At 53.4% G+C, this 11,975-nt stretch overlaps 1 protein-coding gene across 1 annotated transcript; it reads left to right on the plus strand.

The window, feature by feature from the left end:
• The first annotated feature begins 2,162 nt into the window (after window positions 1–2,162).
• Window positions 2,163–8,378, plus strand: CD19 (CD19 molecule). Its single transcript, XM_037507374.2, has 15 exons — window positions 2,163–2,292; window positions 2,533–2,790; window positions 3,096–3,278; window positions 3,410–3,703; window positions 4,894–5,001; window positions 5,266–5,314; window positions 5,580–5,668; window positions 6,200–6,313; window positions 6,442–6,546; window positions 6,626–6,694; window positions 6,775–6,834; window positions 7,003–7,059; window positions 7,572–7,664; window positions 7,757–7,857; window positions 8,053–8,378. The coding sequence occupies exons 1-14, from the start codon at window positions 2,205–2,207 to the stop codon at window positions 7,846–7,848; spliced, it is 1,659 nt and encodes a 552-aa protein (XP_037363271.1). The 5' UTR covers window positions 2,163–2,204; the 3' UTR covers window positions 7,849–7,857; window positions 8,053–8,378.
• Window positions 8,379–11,975: the final 3,597 nt, after the last annotated feature.

The following is an 11,975-nucleotide window of genomic DNA, read 5'->3' on the forward strand; positions in this document are numbered from 1 at the left end:
GCCTGGTGGATAAATATAATAGTAAATGTGAGCATTTTCCTTATTTCCTTTCTCCACCTCCCCCCTCCACCACAAAAGGGGGAAGGAAGTTTCAGAAAACACAAATCTGGTCCGGTCAACTCCTGGTTCATAAATCCCAAAAGGTCCCTGCCTTCAGAACTAAGTCCAGATTCCTTGAATCTTTGGCAGGATTTCTCAAGAAGGGGATGAAATGATGACTATATCAGGGGTCTGATCAACTCTCAGGCTTGGATTTTGTTCTGCCAGCCCTAGGAGCCATTGAGGGCTGTTGAACAGGGCAGCACACGACTAATGTCAAGGAAGCTGTTGTGCGGAGTGTGGATGGAATTAAAAGAGACACAGGGCAGAGGCTGCTGAAATGGTTCTGCTTGAAGGGAAGAGTCCAAAAAAGAGGAGAGTTGATTCTAGAAAGGATAGAAAATGGACTACTGTTGGTGACTGTAACGAGAAAAGATTTCTTTCCCTCTTTCTAACTTTCTTTCTTCATACAACAAATACACCTGCTACCTTTGAGCAACAGTCAAGATCCCTGTTGGTGCAGAGTGAACATTCTGGGGCAAGAGGCCAAGGAGAAGACCAAGAAATAAACAAGCATGCTGTGAGATTTGGGCATTTGCTGGGAAGTACAGGAAACAGAGGTGTGAGATCAAAAGTACCTGGGGACTCAGGGAAATCTCTCTGAGGAAGTCACATTTGAACTGAGACCTGAGCGATGGAAAGGAGCCAAACGCATAGCAGAGAGATCCAGAAGGAAGAGCAGTGAGGGCAAAGCCCTACCCCCAGCGAGGGGGACAGTGGGAAGGTAGGGGTAGAAAATGTAGATGGGGCTGCATCACTCAGGCCTCCGAGGCATGGTTTGCAGTGTTTATTTTAGGTCAATGAAATAATGTTCTTAATGTTCTGCGCAGGGGATGGGCCCGTGAAGGCTCTAGCACATGAAGCAGCAGGGAAGCTAATGAAGGGTATTAGAGAGATTTGGTTGAGTGAAAGGCAAATGGGGATCCTGCCGCCTCATCCTCTCCATTCTCCAGTGCCCACTCTTCCGCCTCCTAGCCACCCCAACCCGACCAAAGGGAAGTGAGGGCCCGGGCAGCTGAAGGGTCCCCTGGGGTTTGCCTGAGGCAAACAGGAAGCACAGCCAAGTGAGAAGGGCCTGGGAACCAGCAACCGAGAAAGCAGGTCTCCTGGGTCCCCTGGCCCCATATATATACATATATACACATGAAGGGGGCGCAAGGGTCCAGAAGAACACATTTAAAAGGCTACGCTCCTTTCACATCCACTCAACATGTGATCTCAGGCAACACCCTGCCTTTGGGGACCTCAGTGTCCCCATATCCAAATGGGTGCTTTCCAAGAGCGAAGCGGGGGCTTCCCTGGGAAGAAATGGGAGAGAGAGGGGCAGAGTATTTGTCATTTCTCAAGAGCACTGCATCTGCCTGGGGCCTAAGCTGTTGCTCGAGGCTGTCTCATGAGCGGCTGGCCGACCCGGAGCTGGGTGCTGGGCTAAAAGTGCCGTATCTATATGGCCCTGTTTAATCGGCACAAACACTGTTGTAATAGTACTACTAGTGCCCCCAGTTTATAGGGAAAGAAGCCGACACTTAGAGAGAAATTTAGGCAAGGGGTGGAGGGGGAGAATTGAAATCCAGGTCTGCCAGGCCCCAGAGTAGGGGACAGGGCTGCTTGTATGGAGGTGGGAGGCGGTCCAAAAGAGGTGGGTTGAGAGAAGGAAGGGGCAAGTGTGCCAAGGGAAACGGATGTAGAGCCTGAAGTTGAAGGAGGGAGGAGGGAACACCTGGAGAACTGGATCCACTCATTCAACAAACTGGGCGCCTACAATGTGCCCAGCACTGTTCTGGGGCGCTGTGTATCCAGTGGCGAGCAAGGCCGTCTCTGCCGCAGGGGGGAACAGAAAGTGAGCAAGTAGACACACAAATAAGATAATTTCACAGGGTGGTAAGGCCTAGGATGAAAATAAAACAGCATAGCAGGGAGGAGGTGAGTTTTGTGGGTCTGGAGGGGTGCATGGAGGAGGCCTGAGGCATAACCACCCCTTCCTTCCCGAGGGGACTGCCCGCACGCCCGCCCCCACAGATGCTCATGGTTCAGTGCTCAGGAGGCCCCCTGCCTGCCCCAGCATCCCTTGCGAGTGAGGCTGTGCCCTGGGGAGTCTGGCCACCATGCCAGCTCCTCTCTTGCTCTTCTCCCTCCTCTTCCTTGCCCCTGTGGGAATCAGGCCTCAGGAAGCACGGCTGGTGAAGGTTACAGGTATGTGCGAAGGGCACAGATGGAAGGAATTGGGGCTGGAAATCTGGGTCTGGCTGGGTGCCCTTGGCCAAGTAACATACCCTCTCTGAGCCTCCATTTTCTTGCTTGTAAAATTCAGGGAGGAGTTGGAAGGGCTCTGCGGACTTGTCCATTCCCAGCTGGTGGGGTCCTTAGGTTTAAAATCCAGTGTGAGGAGTGAAGGGGCTAGGGGCTCCTCTTGCTCCCCCCCTCTCTCCACAGAGGGAGATAATGCTCTGTTGCAGTGCCTCAAAGACCCCCCAGATGATGGCTCCAAGCAGCTGAACTGGTCTCGGATGTCCCAGGAAGAATCCTTCTTGGCATTGAACCAAGGATCACCAGGCTTGGGCATCGAGAAGGGGCCCCAGATCTCCTGGCTGTTCTTCCTCAATATCTCTAGGCAGATGGGGGGCTTCCACCTGTGCGAGCTGGGGCATCCTTCAGAGCAGTCTGGCTGGGCAGTCAGCGTGGAGGGCAGCGGTGAGGTGCAAGCTGGGGTAGGGAGGGCTGATGAGAAGAGGGCGGCCTGCTGCGGGTGGAGGAAGACCAGTAGCTAAAAGGGATCAGGAGAGGGGGCTGGAACGGCTATTCCTAAAAATTCCTGCGGCTTTGTCTTCCACCCCATTTCTGTCTCACCACATTCTACCCACCTTTGTTTCTCCTCCCCTTCCTCTTTCTCCCCCTCCCATCCCCCCTCCTTCTGTCTTTGTCTCTGCCTGTCTGGGTTTTAGGTTGTCTCTTTCTCTCCTGGATATCTCTGGATCTGGAACTATGTCTCTTCCCAGGGGAGCTGTTCTTGTGGGACGCTTTAGACCCACATGATCTAGACTGTGGCTTGGGAAACAGGTCCTCAGAGGGTCCCGGGGCCATAAACCCCAAGCTGTATGTGTGGGGCCAAGACCACGCTGAAGACTGGGGCCCTGCATGTACTCCAAAAAGGGACAGGAGAAACCAAACCCTCAAACATGGTAAGGTGCTGGGGAAATGCCAGCATAGGGGGGCCAGGGCCAGGGGTTGGTGTTGGGAACTGGCAGATTTGGGGGGAGGAGATGAGATCCCAAGGATTATGCTTTCTTAGCCTTGGCTCTCCCTGTCCCAGAGCTCACCGTGGTCCCTGGCTCCACACTCTGGCTGCCCTGTAAGATGCCCCCTGACTCTGGCGCCAGATACCCCATCTTCTGGACTCATGTGCGCCCTGAGAAGCCTAACAACACATTGCTGCACCTAGAACTGTGGGAGAATCACCCAGACACACAGAAGTGGGTCCTGAGCGTCCTCAAGGGAGGGGCTACTCTGTTATTGCCCCAGGTTACTGCTCAAAGTGCAGGCATCTATCAATGTCACCTTGGCAACAGGACCATCAAGATGCAGCTGGAGGTCACTGCCCAGTCAGGTAGGGTTTCTCCCAATTGTGGGAAGAATAGGAAGCCAGTCAAACTTGGCACCCTCCAACCTGAGGGCTAGTACCAGCCTCATCCTGAACCCCCAACCTCTAGAATGAATACAGACTTCAACTCTTCCCTCCATGGCTTCTAACATATTACTTTTCTGGGTTTTCTCTTACCACTGGCTGCTCTTCCCATCAATCTCTTCCTTCCCCACTTCTCCCTGACTCCTCACTCGTGGAATGCAAGTGGAACTTATGTTTAAGAACTGTGGCTAGGGTAGTATGGTAGGGTTGGACTAAAGAAGACAGACTGGGCAGGATATTGTAACCAATTTGATGGACAGGGAAAGGAAAGATGGATGTCCAGGTCCTGACTTGGGTATGTGGGCAGGTGATCAAGCCCTTCACTTATTCAGAACCACCCTCTTCTTACCCTGTCTATACTCATCCTTGTCTACACACCCTTCCTACTGGACCTCCATTACTCCATGGCTCCTTGGGCTACAGTGCCTTGGTGGCTCAGTTCCAGGCTCCATGCCCCCCCCCCCAACTTTTCATCTCCTGGAACTGCCATTTGATGTCTCGTGTGCAACATATGGGCTCAACATATATAAACTCTGACTCAACATCTTCCCCAAGCATAGTATTCTGGGTGGCTCTGTATAAGTCAAGGGCATGACCAATTGGCACGAACTGAAGTCAGGAACCTGGGCAGCCTTCCTTTTCCTCCGTCCATCAAATTGGTTACAACATTCTGCCCATTCTGTCTTCCTTAATACAATCCTACCCTAACCAGAGTTATCACACTCAGCCTCAGCTGTCACTCCACACCTGATCTCGGCACACTGTTGCATCCTAACCACTCACCTTCACTTGGACCGTAGCAGGTCAACTCTGTTTCCTGCAGCAGGAAGCTGATTGTTTTGTTCCCCTTACTCCTAACATTGCCTCTGACCATGGTCATGGGTTGCTATGGTCATGGGTTGCTCAACAGAGTCTGTCCCAGGTCCCATGTTGGGCTCAGTGGTACACAGTACCTGTCCTCAGAGGAGAGAGGCGAGCCTTCCTTGTGGCTTGAGACTTGGAAGACCTGTGTCTTGCTCCTGTCCCCCACACTTAAGGCCCTTGGCGGTTCTGAGATTGGAACATAAGAAGCCAGCCAGGGGCCTCATCTCACAGCTTCTTCCCCCTGGCAGTATGGCATTGGCTGCTGGAGACTGGTAGCTGGAAAGTCCCTGCTGTGACTTTAATTTATCTGATCTTCTGCCTGGCTTCCCTGCTGTGCTTTCTTCAACTTCGAAGAAGTGAGTTATGTTCTGCCCAAACCCAATCTCATCTTCCTTGGTAGAACCCTCAGTTTGACCCTCATCTTTCTCTCCTACCCTACTACCCCCACAGACCTCGGAACCTGCCCCTCACTCCTCTCATCCCATAACCTTCCTGAGTCCTTTGGAATTTGAACTCCAACTCCCATCTCCTCCAATGAACCAAGTGACTTCCCCAGCATCCCCTAAATCTGCCAAGAGGCCCCTCCTCTAATCACCGCCCCCCCCCTTAAATCCCACCAGCCCTGATTCGGAGGAGGAAAAGAAAGCGCATGACTGACCCCGCCAGAAGGTAAAGCTGCAATGACGCCCCCACCCCCTCTGTCTCTCACTCCTGCACTTTTACTTTATGCTTCGCGCTTAGTTTCTTCTCCTCAGAGTGTCTTTTTCTCCATCTCTGAGGCTGAAATAGGGCCCACCCTTCAAAGCTCAGCTCCTAACTACCTCCCCTGAACCCCCTCAGAGTAATCTAGGCCCTGCAGCCGGGCCTGACTCTGGGGTGTCCGCCAGTACCCCCCAGGACTGGCCTCACAGTGCGTCTCCCCCTTCTCCGCCAGGTTCTTCAAGGTGACGCCTCCCCCGGGAAGCGGGGCCCAGAACCAGTACGGGAACGTGCTGTCCCTTCCCGGGCCCAGCGCCGGCACCGGTAGGAGGCACCGCCGGCTCTCCCTGCCGCGCAGCCCCACCCCCGTCCCCCCCCCGTCCCCCCGTCCCCCCGTCCCCCCGTCCCCCCGCCCCGCCCGCCCCGCCCCCGCCCCCGCCCCGCCCCCGCCCCCGTCCCCCCCGTCCCCCGCCCCCCCCCCCCCGCCCCGCCCCGCCCCGCCCCGCCTCCCCAATCCCCGAGGCTTCCGTCTTTTGGAGAGACCCCGCCCCTGGGTGCGAAGTCCCGCCCAGATCAAGCCCCGCCCCATGACACATAGCCCCGCCCTCCGGGTACATAGCTCCGCCCCCAGGCGCGGGTCCCCCTGCGCTGCAGTGTTCTGCAAGCAGAACCTCACCTGAGACGTCTGCCCCCCAAGATTGAAGCCCAGTCACTTGGCTCAGAGCCCGGTGCCCAAACCCCGAGTCCTCCCGCACTGCCCGGAGCACTCTGCTCTTGCCCTGCCTTGCGCAGAGCCTTACTCATGACGGTCCCCATCTCTTCTCACCTGCCCCCCTGCGACGCCCCTCTCGCCAGGACGCACCCAGCGCTGGGCTGCGGCCCTGGGGGCAGCCATGCAGTCCAACGGACACCAGCTCAGCGACGTCCAGGAGGCCGGAGCCGCAGCCTCCCGCAGCCCCCTGGGAGCGGGTAATTTGGGGGTGGTTGTTACTTACACGGGAGGAGGGTGTTGGAGCGCTCTGTGGCAGGAATAGTAGTCTGGGTCCAGGAAGAGGGGGCTGGTGACTCGGTTCCCAGCCCCATCCCCAAAACCCCAGGCCCAGAAGAAGAGGAAGGAGAGGCTTATGAGGAGCCGGACAGTGAGGAGGGCTCCCAGTTCTACGAGAACGACTCCAACCTTGAACAGGACCAACTCTCCCAGGGTAAGACCGCCTTCCTCCAGGGCTTCCCCACCTTCTGAGGGGGGCTTGGGGCCCTCGCTGGAACCCTGTTGTCCACCAGATGGCAGCGGCTACGAGAACCCTGAGGATGGGACCTTGGATCCTGAGGATGATGATTCCTTCTCCAACGGTAATTGGGTTCCTTGTGGAACTGGGCAGGGGAGCCCCTGCAAAGCAGGAGTAGTCTTTGGAGTTCTCTTCTTTCTGCAGCAGCTGAGTCTTATGAGAATGAGGATGAAGCGCCCACTCAGCCAGTCACCAGGAAAATAGGTGTGTGTGAGGACGGTTACATTCCCATGGGGCAGGGTGTGTGTGTGTGTGTGTGTGTGTGTGTGAGAGAGAGAGAGAGAGAGAGAGAGAGAGAGAGAGAGAGAAAGAAAGAGAGAGAGAGAAACTTGGAAGCCAGAAGGAACAGTGACTTCCTTCCCCTTGCTCCAGACTTCCTGAGCCCCTACCGGCAAGGCTGGGACCCCAGCCAGGAGGCAACCTCCCTTGGTAAGAAATGCTAGGAAAATCTCTGCTTTGCCCAGATTGGGCTGACCTGGCCTCAGCTCTGACTCCAGGCTCAACCTTTACCTTAACTTTGACCCCAAGCCTGATCTTAACCTCAGTACCCACCCAGCCCCATTCCTTACCCCAGTATTTACCCATCCCAAACTGGGAACGTCATTACAGATCCCATTCCGGTTCCAACCTTGGCTTTGACCTCCATCTCACCCCAGGCCCAGTGCAGACCTCTGCTTTGACTCTAGCTCTCTCTATAACGCCTTATAACCATGACTTTGACTCCTTCAGTCTGTTCTTGCCCTTTTTCTGCTCATGGCCATAAACTGACTCACGCTTGACCTAGTCTTACAACTAACAAGGACCCGGAACCAGATGCTAACCCTAATCACTCCTTCCTAGTGCCACATGGGTGCTCCCTCCATTTCTTAAGCTGTACTTCCCTTCCCTGTGCCCCAAGCATGGCTCCCAGGCCTCCAACTCTCCATCCCCTGCCCAAGCAGGGTCCCAGTCCTATGAAGACATGAGAGGGATCCTGTATGCAGCCCCACAGCTTCGCTCCCTTCGGGCCCAGCCTGGTGCCAATCATGAGGAAGGTGGGTGTTTCTCTTGTTGTCTCCTGAGGTCCTCTGAGGCTGAGCCCTTCCCAGTCTACTTCCAGCTTTACCTTCTTCCTTGTCCTAACCAGATGCAGACTCTTATGAGAACATGGATAACCCAGATGGGCCAGAACCAGTCTGGGGAGGAGGGAGCAGCATGGGCACCTGGAGCACAAGGTGATTCCTTCAGGTGAGCTAGGAAATACCCTGTAAGGAAGGGGACAAGAAAGGAGATGTGAAAAAAAAAAAAAAAAAAAAAAGAAAGGAGATGTGCAGGGATAGAAGTAGAGTACAGCTCTCAAGGGGCAGAGGGGAAGGGGTTCCCAAGGCCTGCTGGGCAGGAAGAGGGCTCCTGAACCCCAATCCATCACCATTTCTTCTACAGAGCCTGGTCCTCCTCAGACCCCTGAGATCCACACCTAACTCTGAAATCTTGGGACCCCAAGTAGACCATGTCAATCTCTGAGCAGCATGACTCAGGATGCGCATATCTCTGCATGTGTGTGTACGTGTATGTGTGTGTGCACACTCGTGTGTGTATATAAATGGACCTGTGTGTATATAAATACCCCCTTGGCACTACCCAAATAAACTCAATGAGCTCTTCTAATCCTGTGACATAGCGGCCTGTGTGTGAGGGGAAGGCAAGATGAGGAGGGAGAGCTGCATCCAGGGCACAAAAGACTTTCCCTCCTGGGCCTTGACCTGACCCATTTCCTCACTTGCCCGCCATTCCTAGCGTCCAGTTATTCAGTCATTGCTCATTCAGCACTTGCGTGCTGGGTGCCCAGGGCAGAAGCCATCCAGGAGTTAGAAGCTGCTGCTGACATTTATCGAGGATCTACTATGCTCTCACGTCAATTAACTCACCTAATCCTTGGGCACTTATGGGCTGGGATGGCAGCACAGTATTTTATGTACATGTGTATTAGCTCATTTTGTCTTCACGAAGACTCTTTTTTTGTGTGAGAAGACTGAGTTCGAGAAGCTAACGCTCGCCTCGTGGGACCAGTACTCGGACTCTGGCAGTCTAATTCCAGAGCCTGGACTCACCATCGCCACCCTCCCTTCTTAGGAGGATGGGCTTCAGGGCCAGAGGCCGAGGCACATGTCCAAGTGCACACGGCTAGCACTACGTCAAGCTGGATGTGGCTCCAGAAATCTGACAGCAGCTGTAGCCACTGTGCCAGCACCTGACAAACTGTGCCCACTCCTGCCAAAAACCCTGAACACAAACATTGCAGAGTTACAAGTCCCCGGGCCCTGGAAATGTCAGGCAGCAATCGCTACTACACCCACATTCTTGTCTCAGGCACAGGCGGGATCAGTGACTGATCTGGTGTCTCTGCTGGGTGCCTAAGGCTGTCTTCCCCTCCAGGGATCCTCTGAAACCTGGTCCCTCATCTGCTCGGGAAGAGTCAGGACTTTCTAGACTGACGAGATTTTTTTCAGTATCTACATTTTTATTTCTGGAATTTCTTAATGTGTCAACTCTTCAGAACACCCTGTTTTTGTTTTGAAGACTGTTCTTTTTTCATCTCTGAATCTTTTTGTTTGTTTGTTTTAAGATTTATTTATTTATTTAATTTATACAAGAGCTGGGGCACAGGCCAGAGGTGCGGGAGGGTGAGAGAATTCACCAGAGACAGAATGGGGAGCAAGACAGGCAGACAGACTGAAAGCACTGCTGAAGGGAGCAGCAGGCGTGACAGGAGAGGTCAGTCGCGCCATATGGGAATCTCCCTGGCCGGCCTGGTCGACTGGGAATCGAACCACGCCACAGAGGCTATGGACAGCCTCACGGCGTTGCGCTCAACCTGCTGCGCCACCAGGGAGGCCCCACCCCTGAATCTTTGGAACTTATTTAGTATTAACACTGTCATTATGGATCAGGAATGGCTCTAAGTGCTCCCTGAGCAGTGCCTCCCTCAGCTTTACCAGAGGCCTGTGAGGAAAGTCGAACAGCTGAGGAGACTGAGCCCCGAGAAGTTCACTCCTTCAACTGCTAACTGACCTAAAGCTCAATGACCCTCTGTTTCCCCAACTGTAAAATAGCGTTAGGGAGGAGGTGTGGAATGGTCACTGGGGCCTGGAGTGGGGTGAATTCTCCCATGGTGATATCTCCAGGGAAGGTTTGTTTGATTCTTTGTTCCTCTGCCTGCAGGAGTCCCATGAGTTCCCTGAGCCCCACTGATACCCCCTGGGGGCAGCGTGCTTTGGCTTCTGCCCCAGTCTTACAGGTTGCACAGGTTTCTAACCATTTTATTCATGAGTTTTCCAGAGCAGGTTCTGGCCCCAGAGGTTTGGTCTGAATCCAAGCCGACAGGTGGCTGAGCCTGGTGATTCTGATTTCCCTCAGCGACTTTCTGTATCTGCTGCCTCTTGGGGGACTTGCTTCCATGCTGTCCCAGGGCCTGCAGATGGATTTTTTCCTTGGTTTTCTATGCCCAGCAGAGATGCCCCCCTCCCTGCTCTGTGCAGGACACTCAGTCACAGCTCTCTATTGTTCTTGGGCCTCTGTCTTAACCATTGTTCCCGGGTGGGTGTTAAAACTCCAGTCCCGAGAATCTTCCCCTCCAACCCCACCCTGGGCTGCTTGACTTCAGCCCCTTCCACTACTGTGGCTTTGATTTCCTTCTTTATTTCTAGCACCAGAAAGATCTTTGCTTTGGAGCCCAGCTATTAAAAAGAAAAGCACATAAGAAGCAATGCTCCTTTTTTTTATTTTGCTTTGTGTATGTTGGGGGTGCAGGAGGTGGGACGTGAATCGCCAGCATTTCCTTGGACAGGTCATTATGGCAAAAAACAAAAGACAAACACAACAAAACAAACCACATCCAGCCCAGGATTTACTCCCCATTTTCCCTTCAGTTAAAATAAGCTCTCCAGGGCCTCCCTGGTGGCACAGGTGTTAAAGTCTCAGTGCTATCAAGCTTTCGGCAGCCACTCAACCATGAGTTTGATCCCCAGCTGAGGAGCTGGCCCACATGGCACAGCAGACCTCTCCTGTCTTGCCTGCTGCTCCCCTCAGCGGTGTATTTCAGTACATCTGCCTGTTCTGTTTCCCACTCTGTCTCTGGTGAATCCCCTTACCCCTGACACCTCTGGCCTACACCCCAGTTCTTGTATGCATAAGTAAATAAAAACAAATCTTTAAAAAAATAAGCTCTCCACATTCAGTTAAAATAGTCCCCACCAGGGCCTCCCAGGTGGTGCAGCGGTAGAGTGCTGGGTTGCAAAGCTGCCCGCGGCCTCTGCGGCGCCGGTTCGATCCCTGGCTGCTCCCCGGCCACCGGAGGAGGGTCCCACATGGCGCGCAGACCTCTCCTGCCGCCCACTGCTCCCCTCAGCAGTGTACTTCAGTCCTTCTGCCTGCTCTGCTCCCTACTCTGGCCTGGTGAATTCTTTCACCCTCCTGCGCTTCTGACTGTACCCAGTGCATGTATAAACAAAACAAACAAACAAACAAATAAATAAATAAATAAACATGCCTCTATTAAAAAAAAAAAAAATCTTAAAAAAAAAAAAAAAAAAAAAAGAAAATAGTCCCCACCATTCCCTATTACCTTTTTTCCAGGCCACTCATTCAATGACCCTCTGTTTCCCCAATTGTAAAATAGCGTTAGGGAGGAGGTGTAGAATGGTCACTCGGGCCTAGAGTGGGGTGAATTCTCCCATGGTGATATCTCCAGGGAAGCTTTGTTTGATTCCTCCTCCCCTGAAACATTTGAGTATGTGGTACCTGGTGAAGACATCCTGCTTTCTTGAGAATTAATCTGTGCCTGGGTCTTCTCTGCCCCAGCTAGGGATTGACCAGGAACTCATGACCAAGATCAGGAGCTCAGGAAATGAGTGGGGGAAGCAGTGAAGGAAGGATTGTGAAGGTCTCGCGATTTAGGGTACAGAGAATGGAGCCAGTCCTGGAACTTGGCCAGTCAGGGAAGTCTTGGGGAGGTTGAGGAACAGAGGTGTATTAGCTCCAGCGCAGTGCTGGAATCTATTTGGGTGTGATTGCTAGCTTCCTCTCCTTCTAACTGACTGCATTCTCCTGGTCTGTGACATTAGCAATAATAAGAAAAACTACTTTAATGAAAAGTAAAGCACACCAAAGCCATTGACACCATTAGATTTGGGCTTCCTCCTGGGCAAGACCCACATGGAAGGAAGCCACGCTCCCAAGCGTCTCAATTTCCCACCCAAGACCTGTTTTTTTGGCAGGGGGTAGGACCCATTTTTTTTGGCAGGGGGTAGGGCGAGGAGGAGGCTGGAGGGAAGCCTTCTGGGTCACTCTCTGTGTCCCCAGTTGGC

Source organism: Talpa occidentalis, unplaced genomic scaffold, assembly GCF_014898055.3.
Source record: "Talpa occidentalis isolate TD23 unplaced genomic scaffold, MPIMG_talOcc4v2.1 talOcc4.12, whole genome shotgun sequence".
In the NCBI taxonomy this organism is placed as follows: Eukaryota; Metazoa; Chordata; class Mammalia; order Eulipotyphla; family Talpidae; genus Talpa; species Talpa occidentalis.

Coding starts and splice junctions, on each gene's coding strand:
- CD19 (XM_037507374.2), top strand. CDS start 2,205: ATGCCAGCTCCTCTCTTGCTCTTCTCCCTCCTCTTCCTTGCCCCTGTG. Junction 3,704..4,893: donor GGAGGTCACTGCCCAGTCAG/GTAGGGTTTCTC, acceptor TCCCCCTGGCAG/TATGGCATTGGCTGCTGGAG. Junction 6,695..6,774: donor TGATGATTCCTTCTCCAACG/GTAATTGGGTTC, acceptor TTCTTTCTGCAG/CAGCTGAGTCTTATGAGAAT.